At 40.9% G+C, this 14,896-nt stretch overlaps 2 protein-coding genes across 9 annotated transcripts in view; one reads left to right on the top strand and one right to left on the bottom strand.

Moving 5' to 3' along the window:
- Nucleotides 1-3,656, bottom strand: part of CARF (calcium responsive transcription factor) — a 38,999-nt gene extending 35,343 nt beyond the window's left edge. For 6 of the 8 annotated variants that reach the window (XR_014853427.1, XR_014853428.1, XR_014853429.1 and 3 more), the window contains exon 1: nt 3,586-3,656. Coding sequence is in view for 1 of the 8 variants with exons in the window: in XM_085066191.1 (XP_084922317.1) it covers nt 3,586-3,616 (31 nt within the window). In the remaining 7 variants the exon portion in view is untranslated. Of the gene's footprint in view, nt 1-3,203; nt 3,374-3,585 lie in introns of those variants that run through there. The other 2 variants (XR_014853433.1, XM_085066191.1) reach the window with 2 other exon arrangements.
- A 43-nt stretch (nt 3,657-3,699) lies between these two features.
- WDR12 (WD repeat domain 12) lies at nt 3,700-11,871 on the top strand. Its single transcript, XM_085066192.1, has 13 exons — nt 3,700-3,859; nt 3,941-4,035; nt 5,043-5,137; nt 5,808-5,914; nt 6,710-6,825; nt 7,220-7,374; nt 8,043-8,088; nt 8,279-8,364; nt 8,552-8,692; nt 8,811-8,916; nt 10,019-10,151; nt 10,662-10,734; nt 11,402-11,871. The coding sequence occupies exons 1-13, from the start codon at nt 3,819-3,821 to the stop codon at nt 11,477-11,479; spliced, it is 1,272 nt and encodes a 423-aa protein (XP_084922318.1). The 5' UTR covers nt 3,700-3,818; the 3' UTR covers nt 11,480-11,871.
- The last annotated feature ends 3,025 nt before the right edge of the window (nt 11,872-14,896 follow it).

The following is a 14,896-nucleotide window of genomic DNA, read 5'->3' as shown; positions in this document are numbered from 1 at the left end:
TTATACTATTCAGAGTTAGAAGTTCTAATGCTGTTGCAAGGTAACAGCAAAGTTCTCAAGAAATCCTTGCCTCCTTATCATTGTATTACTCACTGCAGAAAAATTTCCATGTGCTGCTCCAGGAATACAGCTTAGCCTTTTATATGAGACAATTTGCTTGGTTTGTCATTGCACACACAGATACAAAACTCACATACACCCTGCCATCACTTTCATCTGAGTATGTCCACAATCACTGAACTAACAACCAGAGAACACTTGATATTTAAACACATGTCAGCAGTGCTTTATAAATACATTAGTCACCTTCTTCCATAATCACCAGACAGAATTTGCACTATGCAACTCTGTCGTGCAAATATTTTGAATAAAATAAATTTATTTTAAAGGCTTATAAGACAATTTATACTTATTCATTTATAAGTATAAATGAAATAAAATTATTATTGTTAGTCTACAGCAGTATGCTTTGGGCAGAAAAAAAATCACCAGATATATGAAACTACATTTGGCATTTATCATGTGATGAAAGACAAAAAGACAGATCACCTGGCACTTCAGAGATCTACCTCCTAATCCTAAAGAAAGCTTCAAAATGCTCAGGTGCCCACTACAAACCTTCCAGCAGACAGATATTGGACAGTGAATTGCCATATGCACAGGATAATGCTCTCATGCACACAGCATACCCTCTAATGCAGCAACCAATCCCAAATACTCACAAGCAACAGGACAAAATGACAATTAACTTGGTCCCTAACTTACAAGAGTATACATATATCAGACTACACACATAACATACCCAACTGAACAGAAGAAAACTTAACTCCTGTAGTTTGGGGTGAAGGAGGGGGAAGGATGCTCAGGATGTTTCCCTCCAGTATTTACTTTAAAGACAGGCTGCATTATATTAGCATGACTGCTACCAGCTATATCTTCTTCACCACACCACGCAAGTAAGTTCCTCAAGATGGACCTTCTTGGCTGTGGTATTTCAACTGTTTACAGCTTTACTAAGGAGACTGTAACAGGCTAGAGAGTAACTTCAAAAGTACTGTACAACTCTTAAAGCACAGATTTATTCTGCTTTGCAAAGGTATAAAGGACGCAGGCAAAGTAAATCCACATCTCCTTGGCTTTTGAAGCTGAATAAAGCATCCTGCTGATACAAACAACATTGAGAAGTTAAGCTGCTCATATACTCAATATATTAATACTTTAATCTAAAGCAGATTTATTTTTCCACTCAATTTTCAAGCGATGACACTCCAGACCAAGTTCCAAATGAAGTTACCTCATGATTACCAAGTATTTTTGAGCTTTGGATCTGAGAACAATTATAAGAGGTTTCAGTTACAATGTCTGAAGCATGTTAGCAGCAAATGAAAAAAACCCCCAGAAGACTAGATTTTTTTGGTTGAGCAACATCACTCAACCACTTCCTCTCAGTTCAAAGATGTAAAGAAGACACAGCAGTTTTGCTAAAGCAGCACATTTGAGATAAACTGAGTTTGTTCCAGAGATACTGATGATAAGTACTCTGAGCATGTTGGAACCCAACAACAGAACACAAGGACAGCTGTATAGGGACAGAACAATGACCCTAGAGCCCAATATCCTCTATCTAACAATGATTAGTAACAAAGCTCGGGGGAAAATATCCAGCAGTAGGGTAAATACACAGTGATATGTATTCAGCTTCCTTTCATAAGCAGCCCAGAAATACCTGAAGTTTTATTTTTGTGTTTAAAATAATCCCCGTGGTACAATTTTGCCCCATGATTTTGTCTAATCACTGTTGTAATCCAGGCAAACGAGTGACACACACATCATTTGGAAAATTAACTTCATGGTTTAATCATCCAGGTTTTGTTAACCTAAGTGCTTGTGTGCAACCACAAACAAAGACTATTTTTAATCTTGAAGAAATATGCTTCTACAGATGTGTACAAGTACATACACAGTTAATAGATCTTACACAAATATTGCTGACCAATTCCCCAAATAAGAGAGTTAAATCCTATGTATTTATGTATATATTTGGATACTTTGTCATGAACGTGTAAATAACATGCAAGTATCTCAATAAATATTAAGTGAGCACCACAGAAATTCCCACTGTAACACCACTGTATCACATATTGATTAGTGGACTAAAGGAGAAAAATGGAAGTTTAATGTAAGTGTGAAGTGGGAACAAGAGCTGCATCCTCAGAGCACACAAGCAGCTCTCTATGCCTCAGCTTAACCTTAACAAAATTCCACCCAAACCACTTTGTAGGCTGCTTCCCAAGCCCAGCACTCCAGGGCTATTTCCAGCTCACAGGTTAGCGCATTTTAACGACACAGGTCTACTTACTTCACCCTGCCTCCATTTGGGAAGCGCTTAGCCCGAAATAAAAGGAAATCTGTGGCCATTGTTGTTCTTGGTTCACCTCTACAACGAGAGCAAGCAGCCACAGAAACTGCTAGCACAGGCAAACACGATAACCATTGTGAGCACTCTGTGAAGGGTGTTGGTTATACTTAATAGAAAATACATGCAGCTGAATACTTCACCATCAATCTCTTTTGGGTTTTCAGTGAAATGTTTCAGAGGTTTTATAAGAAGACTTCAGATAATTGCATAGCTTACAACAATCAAAATGCCCTCTGAAAAAGCTCTTTCTGAAAGCATTTCTCTACAACCATCCACAGTGGCCCAAATTCACAAGGACATGAATTACAGTAAAACTATCAAGGAGGAAATTAGAGCATAGCTATACTCTCCAGTAAAGGAGTTACAATTAGATTCGTTAACTTGTACCAGGTTTGAGATTTTGTATATCTCTCTCATGGAGGAGCAGGCAATGCTATTAAGAATGCACAGAAGATCTGGGGACTCCCACTTAAAAGGTTTCTCAAGGCAGTTTTGTGTAGGCAACACCAGCAACTGGAAAACGCGCCATGACAAACAATGTTAGGTCTCTGAAGTATGCCTAAGAAATAGATGAGATTTCAGTCTCACGAAACACCAGCACTCCACACCTGCCCACTGCAACCAGCGGAGTCACCAAAACCCGAGTCACCACCCGGGAAACCCCAACTGCGCCTAGAGGCCACGACGGACTGTCAAAAACGTGAGGGGAAAAAGTCATGCACAACCCAAACACACAGCAGCTCCTCACACAGGCAGCCTTCTCCCCAAACACCGAGTCACTTACAGCTTCTTTTAAAGTCCACCGCGCGTTGAGTTTATTACTTCTAGTAGCAGTTTATTGTGGGTGTGTCGCTTGACATGCAGAGAAACAACGCGAGCGGCTCCGAGCAGAGAGCAGCACTCGGGGCAGAGCCCCGCTCGGCACAGCGCGGCGGCCCCGCTCAGGAGCAGGCTCAGGAGCAGGCTCAGGAGCAGGCACAGCAGCCGCTCCAGCACCTGCCCGGCACACCCGAACGCGCCCCGCGCCCCAGCCCTCAGCAGCGCGGAGGGCGCCCCAGCCCGAGCCCGCCGCACCCCTCGGCAGCGCAGCCCCGCGGCGGGACGCGCCGGTCGGTGTCCCGTCGCGGCGGCCCGGGGGCAGCGATGCCGGGAGCGCGTTACTCCACCTGGGCTCGGCTCCCGCAGCCGCACCGCCATGCGCGCCTCCGCCCCGCGCACGCGCGCCCGCCCTCAGCGCGGAGCGGGGCGGGGGCGCGCGGGGAGCGCCGGGAAGGCGGCGGCGCGCGGGCTCTCGGGAGCGCGGCGGGCGCGCGGCACGCGGGCGGCGCGCGGTCCCGCGGGGGGCTCGGCCGGGGCTCGTCGCGACACGTGGTCGGCGCCGGTATCGGCGACAGCGGTGATGGCGCAGCTCACGGCGCGGTTCCGCACCGAGAACCGCAGGTGAGGAGCCTCCCCTGCCGGGCCGGGGGCGGGAGCGGGGAGCGGGTGACGCGGAGCGGTAACGGCGCGCTGTGCCCGCAGGTTCGCCGTGGAGGATGTGCCCTTCTCGGTGCCCGCGGCCTCCGAGACCACCGACCTCAGCCACCTCATCAACAAGCTGCTGGCGGCGGCGCACGGTAGGTTCCGCGGCGGGGCGGCGCTCGGAGCCCGGCATCCCTCGTGTCCGGCCGGCCGGGCCCGGCACCGGCACCGCGCGGCTGTCACTGCAGGCCCTCGGCGGGACCGCGACAGCCCCAGCCTGCTGCCTGGGCCTGGCTGCCCACAGCAGGGCTCTGCGGGAACTTGGTCTGAAACCTGCGCGTACCGGGCTGCCGGGCACTCCCGGGAGAAAGGCTCCGAAGGCTGGAATGGAATACTGTGTGTGCTCGGCGCCGCAGGCCAGGCTGCCACGGCAGATGGGGATGGAAACGTTGCCCAAAACCTGGCACAAGAACTAAGGAAACCAAAAGCTTGGTTTTTATGACAGCCTGTAAGAAAACTTAAGCTATTCTGTCAGTGCTGAAATGGCCTGACTGACTCGAAAGGTTATCTGGGCAAGAACGCTTGTGCAATGTTGCTGGAAGGTCCAATTTTGTATAACGAGTAGAATATTTTCTATTCTTTTGAACAGAAAACTAGTGCACAGTGCAGTGCTTCTGCCAAAATGCAGAAATGACAAATGTCTTTGTCATTTATGCCATTACAAAGGAAGAAATATGAACCAAAAACTCTTATGGTTTTCCTACTGCTGCCACAAATACAGGGCTCTAGCTGGTGTTACAAGTGGCCAGATCCATGCGGAACAGTCAGGAAGCACCACTGGGGTTTGATTACACATAGCTACAGAGGCAAACAACTCTGTGAACCCCAACAGCAAATTTTCCTTCCTCTTAACTTAAATAATCCTGTGGAAGTAATGAGCTGCCCACTTAAAATTGGGAGAAGAAACCAAGTGGTTGGGTTTTTTGTTCTTGTCGTTTGTTTAGGGGTTTTGGTTTGGTTGGGGGGTGGGTGTTTACGTTTGGGTCTTTTTTTAAACACTTCCTGACTCGATTTTCCTGAAACAGTCACAAAATTATTCCGCTCTTGATGGTTTCAAATCAGTAATGACACCTGAACATGGATTTTTCCTAATTTGTTTCAGCGGATCACAAGTATGTGGAATTTGACTTCCTTATCAATGGCCAATTCTTGCGAGTGCCGCTGGTCACACACATGGAAATGGAAAATATTTCCACGGTAAGTCATACTCAGTTTCTCCCCTTGGACAGTAGAACAGACTTAGCCAGTTAACTTCAATCTGATTTAGGTATTACACTGTCAGCTAGGTAGATTTCCTTGCTCAGTTTTATTTCTTTTCTGATTTTCCCAGGAGAATTCCCTGTATTTTTAAATCCATTCTGAACTGCAGTGATTAGAGACTACAGAGCAGTGCAAGGAACATCATTATCCAAACTGTTGTCTGTATACAGTTAAGAGGAAAAATTCGTGTCTTATTGAGTTCATCAGTAGTATATTTTTGTCTCTTATGGGGGGGCATAATGGGGAAGGATAAATACTATCTCTAGAAGATGTTGCAAAGTGTTTTAGTTACCAGTTTTATAATAGTAAATATAGAAGAAGAAGAATGTAAAGAAGAATGAACTCACTTGCTTTTGCTTCCAGCTTGCTATTAATAGTAATTTGATAAAAATATGGAAAGCAATATAATTTACACATTTTTTTCTAAATATCTTAGTTCCACTGATGTGGCAAAGGACTTGGATACCAAAATCTTTGCTCAATAAATTGAGCACACTACAGTTTGCTCAATTTATTTGTACCACACTACAGTTAGATTTTACTGTTACTGCTTAAAAAAACAAAACCATACTAAATCACTGAATAACTGTTTTGTCTGTGAGCTCAGGAAGAAGTGGTGGAAATAGAGTATGTGGAGAAATACATGGCCCCTCAGCCAGAAGAATGCATCTTCCATGATGACTGGATCAGTTCTGTTCAAGGCACTCAAGAATGGTAACACACAAAGCCAATTCTAAGTTTTGTCTTGCTTATTCGTGTTCCTCCATGGTGTCAAATGGAGCAGTATTCTCTCTTTAATAGTCTCTTGGGTGGGTTTTTTCCCCTCTGGTCTTTCTGTATTATTTTTTTTTAACCTGTCAAGTCAGTCAGCTACTTGCTTTTGTAAGCAGTTCACTGACAGTGACTTTAACATAATTAGAAAACAGCTAGAGACACTGAAAATGAGAAACTGCTTATACAAATGAACGAAACAAATGCTGTTTAGCATTCTTTCTCTTAAAGGAAAGCAAGTTTTCCTCATCTCTTTTTTGCTTAAACCCTTGACTTCCAATGTCACACCCATTAGCAACAAATAGGATAGCATATCTTTGTGCAGGGATTTTCCTTAAAAAAGGCCCAAGAGCCATAATTGTCTTTTTCTACTGTGTTTGCACATTAATTTTCCAATCCACTAGGTAATGTTCATGTATTAAGTAGAGGTTTGAAAATGCTCTTAGAACCTCTGGCAACATATGAAAAACAATAAATTAAATTTTAAATAATGTAAGCAATCTTGAGTCTCACCGATCAGAATGTGCAGTATTCTCTATGCTTGTCTTTCTGGCCTGTACTCTTGGCCTCCCAGTTGCAAGGCTTTAATCAAGCTTTGCTCTATAGCAAAAAGATTTTTTTTTACTCTTCCAAGCTATTTCTTTTAAACCAGTTATTGTGCTAATATTTTTCCAAGTTTTTACTTGAAGCTATGTTTCATAATTGGCCTAATGATGTTTCAAATACTGTACCCTGTAGGATATTAACTGGCTGCTACGATCAGACTGCTCGGATCTGGTCTGTGGAAGGAAAATCCATCATTACAATAGCTGGGCATACAGAAGTAGTGAAGGATGTGGCATGGGTGAAGCAAGGTCAGTATACATCGCAGGGGAATAGTAGTAGTTTGATTTATTTGGGGAGAAATGTTAGTATTCCTTAAACATGAATATTTAATTATCTAAATGTAATTACTTCAACCTCTGTCAGTGGTGTGTGTAAGGAACAAAGTCATGGTATGCATAAATAGTCCTTAAACAATAATGAATACAGTTACTTTAAGATGGTTGTTGTCTATCTACCTTGCAGTCTTCATTAGTAAATACTGGTGTATATAGCTGTATTAATTGTACTTGCAGGGTAACATGATGTAAACTGAAATACATACGAGTTTCTGTCTATCTGCAGTTTCTTCTACGATTAGAATAATTATTCATAAAGACTTTGGAAAGCTGAGTTGGGCATGAGTGTAACTTTTTTCTTTCTCAGATAGTTTATCATGCCTGTTACTCAGTGCTTCCATGGACCAGACTGTCCTGCTCTGGGAGTGGAACGTGGAGAAAAACAAAGTGAAAGCCCTTCACTGCTGCAGGGGACACGCTGGGAGTGTCGAGTCTGTGGCTGTTGATTGTACGAGAACCAAAGTGAGTGACTCCTGGAAAGAAACCCTTGTGTTTTGGGATTTAGCAACTTGTACCTCAAAAATCCTCCCTTTGTCCCTGCATAGGTATTCTTCACCATGATTTTAGAACACACTGATAATTTTCCAGTCTTGTTATAAGTCGTGTTGATTGAGAATTTGGAGTGTTAAATCAATGCTAAGCCATAGAATCACAGAATCATTTAGTTTGGAAAACAAGTTAAATTTTAAAGTATATTTTACTTCAAGTGCATGTGAATTTTGTGCTATAATGAACTATTTTTAATTTGACCTAACTTTTCACAGTGGTTTTGGTGGGAAAAAAATTTCTAGAGTACTTGGAAAAAGCAGGTAGTAAAGAGGTTCTTTGCCTTCATCCAGGAATTCAACAATTATGAGCACTCCTACTAAAGGTGGAGGGAGTCATTGCTCCCAGCTCAGGCAGGTGAAAGTAAAACTTTTTGGTGCTGAAGGAAATAAGTATTTTGTAAATATTTTTCCTACAAAGGAAGTAAAAAGAATAATTTTATATGTGCCAAACATTTTTGAGGTTTTTTTGGGACCCCAGCACTGTTCTTCATGTGTTACAACCCAATAGTTAGTTTTACAAGCAAGTCTCTCTTCCAAGGTCTGTCTGGATCAACTTTTAACAAAATGTTTCTGTTCATACAGTTCTGCAGTGGATCCTGGGATAAGATGTTAAAGATATGGTCTGCAGGTAAGATGGAAATTTGTAAGGCTGTACATCACTAGGCTGAGTTACTGGTTTGGTTAATTACACAATTTCAGATCTGGTTATTACCTGCATGATGTTTGTAGGCACCAGAAATTTTGGGATTTGCTTAATTACGTACACGGAGATGGAATACAAAGATCTCTAGCTCAAGTCTGCCTGTCTTCTGTCACAGTACCTACAGATGAAGAAGATGAAATGGAAGAAGCAGCTAACAGACCACGGAAAAAACAGAAGACTGAACAGTTGGGACTAACAAGGGTAAGATGAGCTCCAGGTTTGTCCAGGATTTTTCTTTAGAAGTGTAGCCACAAGAAATAATTTCTCTTTGCTGAAGGTGACTGTAAAACTTCTGCTGGTATGTCTCAGGCTAATCAGACATTTTTATTTGTTGAAATAATAGATTTTTTGATGATACTCACTCACATCTGTCACCATTAAATTTTAGACTCCCCTGGCAACTCTCTCAGGCCATACAGAAGCTGTCTCCTCTGTACTGTGGTCAGATGCTGAAGAAATTTGCAGTGCATCGTGGGACCACACCATTAAACTCTGGGATGCTGAGACTGGAGATCTCAAATCAACTTTGGTGAGATCATTATACCCTATAGGTTCAGCTGAAGTCCAGCTCAGAGAAAAAAAAAAGAGATGTGCTTTATAAAGAATGGTAGCTCCTGCCTTAGAATTACTGTTTTCTTTTCTGACAGACAGGAAACAAAGTGTTTAATTCAGTCTCCTACTCACCACTGTGTCGACGTCTTGCATCAGGGAGCACTGACAGACATATCAGACTATGGGATCCTCGCAGCAAAGGTGAGCTAAAACGTGCATGGTCTCAAAGCTTTCTTCAAAATCAGAACCTTTTCCTGTTGAGAGACATCTCACAAACTGTTTTCTGGTCCCTCTGCTTGAAACCAGTAGTTTGGGGGCTTTTATTAACTACAAAGGTTACATCTATTTTCTGTATTCCAGTGCAAGACTTGTTTTAATTTCTTACCTAATAATTTAGAAGTCTAACTGGGCTTAGGTTTTCCTTTTTTTTTTTTAAACTTACTAATGAATGTTCAACTGTGCAGTTGCATAATGAATTTTTTTTTTGTAAGGTTCAGACTTAGGCTGGTCTGATAATCATTGAAGTGAAATAGTAGTCACTTGGACATGGTACTATATATCATAGACAGATGGAATTATAGATACTATGACTGACCCTACTGGCTTTATTTTCATAGACATATTTCATAGAATGGTCTGGGCTGGAAGGGGCCTTAAAGATCATCTAGTTCCAATCCTCCTGCGCTGGGCAGGGACTCCTTCCACCAGCACAGATTGCTCAGAGCCCCACCCAGCCTGGCCTTGAACACTTCAGAGCCTGAGCAGCCACAACTTGTCTGGGCAACTAGTTCCAGCGCCTCACCAATCTCTTATCATAGTAAAAAATTTCTTCCTAATATCTAATCTTAACCTACTCTCAGCTGGAAGCCATTTCCCCTTGTCCTGTCAGTATATGTTCTTGTAAATAGTCTTTCACCATCTTTCTTGTAGGCTCTGGTCAGGTACTGGAAGGCCACAAATAGTAAAAAATGTTTAGCTTCTGTAAACCTAATCCAGAGTTCATTAGCATATTACATGTTGTTAATGAAAGCATTTTTTCTTTGCTTTTAAAAAAGATCTTTGAAAAGTCTAGTGACACAGAAATACATTTTGAGGTGTTTGGGGTTGGTTTCTTTTTTGTTTAGTTGGGTTTGTTTCTTTGTTGTTTTTTATCTTCCCCAGAACTTGTGTGGCTTGTGTTTATGTTCACTTTGAATAAAATTCACTTAACACTTAACAAATCCCACTGGATTTTGTACACATCTTAAAAGTGCTGGTTGCAGTTGGCATCTGCTGATGTCTGTTTTTTCCTTTTTCTATTCAGATGGCTCCTTGGTTCTCCTGTCTCTGACTTCTCACACAGGCTGGGTGACATCTGTGAAGTGGTCACCTACCCATGAGCATCAGCTGATCTCTGGTTCTCTGGACAACATTGTGAAGCTTTGGGACACGAGGAGGTAAAATAAACCTGTGTTAGTTGCTGTTCAAAGTCATGTGAGCTTATAGGGTGAGCTACCCCTCGTGAAATAGCACAGGCAGTCAGAGACTTCAATTGGAAACACCTGTGGCATTTGTGAAAACCCTCTAGATTTTGGAAGTCAACCATATAATGAAAGGGAGAAAAATACTTGTAGTCTACCAGAGGGCTGGAAAATATGCACAGTTGAGCAGCATCTGGAAGAAGGAAACTATAACAAACTCTTCCTAACAACTGGGTGAATTTCAGTCTCAAAGTTGCTTGTAAGCAGATGAAAAATGTTGCTGCTTTTCTCTTTGGGGATGTAGGAGAGGATAATACTAATGTGATCAGCTCTGAGAAAGCATCACAGATGGCAGATACCTGTATTCTCTCAAAGTGTTTATAACTTCTTGACCACATGTACTGGATAGCATTGTGATAGCATTTCTTCCTGGGACCAGCTGTTTCCTGTGATTGCTGACATAACTTCAAACCTGTTTTTCACTAGTTGCAAAGCTCCTCTGTATGACTTGGCTGCTCATGAAGACAAGGTTTTGTGTGTGGACTGGACAGAAGCAGGGGTAAGAATCTGAAGAGCAAGTTACTCAATTTATATGCGTGGTGTCCAAGGAGAGAGCTAAAAGCAGTCATGGACTGTTTCTTCCTTATGCTTAAAGCTAGAAGAGAACAGAGGGTTGTAGTTGTGCTGTGGTTGGTATCTGGGTGTTGGTGTCCCCACACTCTGCAAAGGGGAAGGGTGGGAACTGAAGCTCTGTAGCATTAAGTGAGCATTGTACTGATATTCCAAACAAGGAGAGATGAGAACAGCACTGCACCTTACTCAGAAAATGCATTCCAAGGTACTGTTTTCTGGTTCTGGGATTAAAGCAGCAGCATGCAGTAACAGCTGGGGCATGGCAGTCAGGACATGTACAAGGGCAAAACTGTGTAATCGTCTACAACAAGCTGTTCTGCTACTGTAGTGCTACACATGTGTTTAAAATGACCAAAAAAACCCTTTCTGTTAATCTGTAACTTGCCTACAAAAATTTCACTTCTAATTTTAAGAGAGAGTAAGAGACAAAGTTGCTTCTGTACTTTGATTCTGGGTTTTAGTCATGCATTAACAGTTCACAGTAGTGAACATTATCATTACCTTTTCTAAAGGAAAGAAAAATTGAGTCCTTAACTTTTGTGTACTTGCTTTGCTTAGCTCTGGTATTAATCACAGTTTCCTTCTCTCACCAGTTGTTACTGAGTGGAGGAGCAGACAACAAACTGTATTGCTACAGATACCCAGCTACAGCCTCTGATGTTGGGGCATGAAGGTCAACGGGCAGAAGACTTTTTTTTTAGAAACCAAGATTTTTGCAGCAGTTGCTCTGTATTTGCATCTCTACACAATCAGCTTCCGAAGAAAGGAGGAGTTTGTTGCTCAGAGAGCTGTTGTTCCTGGCTTTGAGTGGTAACCTATATCCATATTTGTCACAGAAAAATAGCAAAGCCCAAATGGGATTAATATGAAACAAAGCAAAGGTCATTTCCTCCCATTTTGATGGCTTTGCAGTAACATCTTTTAAATGAACATTTGTATAGCCCTTTTAATGAGAAGTAAACTGTTTGGTGATACTTACAGAAAACTACTTGATTACTAAATTATTTTTTGAGTTTATTGGCTTTCCGTTGGGGAAAAAAAAATAAAGCTTTTATCAACAGTTTGTTGGTTTAGTGTGTCATTCCAGATAAAAATGAGATCTCAGCTCTCCTCTCAGTCTGGCTGTTGGCAGTTCTTATGATTTGGTCCTTAATTAATGAACCCAAGCTTCTTTCTAGGATGAAGACTTGGTATGTTTGCAGTGCAGATGGCATGATATAGAGGAACTTGACAGAATCACTGGCAGATGAAATACTCCATATTTTAGTAGCTCATAAATTAGGGCTCTAGATTATAAGTATGCCAGCCCTGTACCACAGTACTTGTGTTGCAGTATAATTAATGTGGTGTTTTCGTCCTAAAAGCAGATGTGTAGAAGCAAGTGGTAGATCACACAGAGAAGGCAGAAGAATAAGTCATTTGTTCTTAGAACAGATTTGAAAAGTTGCAATAGCTTTTAGAGGATAAAAATTTACGACTGATTTTACTATTGAAACATGCTCAATTTTTCTGCTGGTGGTTTTGCTTTCAGTTCAGCATTTAAATGAAAAACCTATTACTGCAGCATGTTGAATGACATATGTGATGCTGAACCAGCACATTGTTAAACTATGTGGAAACCACACTTGAATATCCTCACCACTGTCTTGGCTTTCAATCATTGCAAGACCTGTACAGCACAAACAAGTCAAATGCTTAAATTAATATTTTTTCTTTGAAGAGTGAGAACTCTGATCTCCAGGTTTATAATAGAGACATATATTGCTGTATATAGACTAGATGTATAATACATGTATAGTTCTGAGTAAGGAGTTTTAATAAATATCAAAGAGCAAAACTGGTGAAAATGGCAAAGGACAGGGGAAGGAGCTCTGAGCCCTTTGCTCTGTAAGTACTGTAACTAACAATTTATGTGCATATGTCTGAAGACTCATGAATGCAAGATGGGCAACCTTAATATGGTTTTCTTGCCTTCCCAGATTGATTTACAAAATACTTTTTAAAAAGATCATGTCACTTGAAGTGTCAGCTTACCTTAGACTAACAATATTTAGACTTAAGAAAACCCAGCTGGCATTAGTTGTTTCAGTGAATCCATTATCTGCTATAGGCTCTAATACGCAGAACGTACCTAGAAAGGTAGGTTTTGACAGACCACAGTTAAAAGCAGGAGTATTTTTACACCCAGGAAAAGTACTATGGCAAAAGAACAGACAAAGAAGGAACTAAGTAAACCACATTAACATGAAGTGATACCAGTGTAAATACACTATATTTTTGGAATTTATCTGTATTACCACCATCCATAAATTATCCTGAAACCAGTACTTTTTCTATTTGGCTGAGAGTTTTTTGGATAATCTGTAATATTAAATAAAATGTTTTTATAAGACTTTCCTTTCAAACATGCAGTCCTTTCATTTGAAATAATGATGTGACATTACAATGGTCAACAGTAGCGGATTTTAAAATTGCAGAAGAACTCAGTCAAAAGCATGGTAATCCAGAATCCAGGTGCTGATGGTGACTCACAAAAAAATACTTTTTCCTCCCTTTTTAAAGACCTAGTGCCCTAGTAGCATAATACAAAACAGTAAAGCGTATTTATGTACTAATTGCTAGTTTTCCTTAAAACTGATACTACAAGTGAGGGGAACAAAGACAATAATCAACTACTGTGAGATTGACCTACATTTGTTTTTTTTTATCAGTGGGAGGTAGGGGGTTGGAGTAGCTTACATTGACAATTTATATGCCAAAAAAAAGCCCAGTCAAGTCTGAATCACCAGTTTTGTCTGATGTAAGCTCATTGGCAAAGATCTCAAATTACATGCAAAAAACTCGAGTTGAAATTAATTGTCACAAAAAACAGTTTAAATTGTCCTGTAAATTGCAGGAAATAAATGACTTTTCAGCTGCCAGTGAGAATATATGGGTGAGTCTGGTCTAGGAAAGACAGCTGCTCAGTTCTGATGAGTCTATCGAGCCATCCAAATCAAGACATGTACTGTATGGAATGCTGAAAATGTAACTCAAACCACAAAAATGTAAATTTCTGTACCAATCTCAATATTCATACTTGAAACTTCAAAATGTCAATTTTCCATGTCTTTGCAATTTATTCCATGGGACAAGTAGTCTGTGACCAACAGGGGATCTCAGTACAAGTTTAAAATGCTGTAATTCTAAATAAACATTGAAATAAGTGCTCTGTGATTACTACTGATACTTTCAGCCTATAATGTGTAATTTAAGCAGAGAAATTTCTTTAAATGTTTGAAATTATCTCTGGATGCAAACCAGAACTCACAAAAAGCTTTATGGAAAAACATGATAAACCAATTATAGCAAAATATCCCAATAATCTCTATTGCTTACCCAAAAGAGTCAACCTCATCATGCTTCGTACTGTCTATGGTCTATAAATATAGGATAGGGAAGTACTGATCTTCAGTCAGACCACAGCTGTTCTAAACTGCATGTGAAAGACAGCTGAAATCCCTTGGAAGAGCCTTCAGGAAATGCTCAGTGAATTAGTTCCTCTCTTTTAACTCCCTCTCTATCCCAGTTCTTGACAACTATTCAAGTTTGTTGCACACACATGCACAAACCAGAAGTCTCTCATGGATTTCTGCTCCCAAGACAGATCAGAAAAACAGCTGCCAAAGTGCAGAAGAAATACTGGAAATTGAAACATTCACAAAAGAATGAAGATGAGTATGTGATAACATCTGATGCAGAGCTGGATGCCAAATTAGTAATAAACCTATGGACCATGAGCAGAGTTAGTAAGAATTGATAGGCAGAATATGAATACATGAAAATGGATCATTTGTTTTCTAATTTAAAGAGCACAAACTTCTATCTCTCTCCCATTCTTTTCTTCTCAGGTTTTGCATCAACTTTAGCCCAAGTGTGGGTTGGTTTGTGGAAATCTGAAAAAATTTTTTGATCTTATAAAAAAAAAAAAAATCAAAATTTGACAGAATTTCCCTGAGAGAATTTCCACTGGACAGATCTTGTCTCTCAGGTCTTTGATTGGTAGTTTGTTATTGTGGTGGACTCTGAGCATAGGATGAGGTGTTACA

This window comes from Lichenostomus cassidix, chromosome 7 (assembly GCF_008360975.1).
Source record: "Lichenostomus cassidix isolate B80296 chromosome 7, HeHo_3.0, whole genome shotgun sequence".
NCBI classification, from domain to species: Eukaryota; Metazoa; Chordata; class Aves; order Passeriformes; family Meliphagidae; genus Lichenostomus; species Lichenostomus cassidix.
Note: the sequence above shows the minus strand (reverse complement) of the source record. Positions and strands in the feature narration are given on the sequence as shown.

Coding starts and splice junctions, on each gene's coding strand:
- WDR12 (XM_085066192.1), top strand. CDS start 3,819: ATGGCGCAGCTCACGGCGCGGTTCCGCACCGAGAACCGCAG. Junction 4,036..5,042: donor GCTGCTGGCGGCGGCGCACG/GTAGGTTCCGCG, acceptor AATTTGTTTCAG/CGGATCACAAGTATGTGGAA. Junction 6,826..7,219: donor TGTGGCATGGGTGAAGCAAG/GTCAGTATACAT, acceptor TTTCTTTCTCAG/ATAGTTTATCATGCCTGTTA.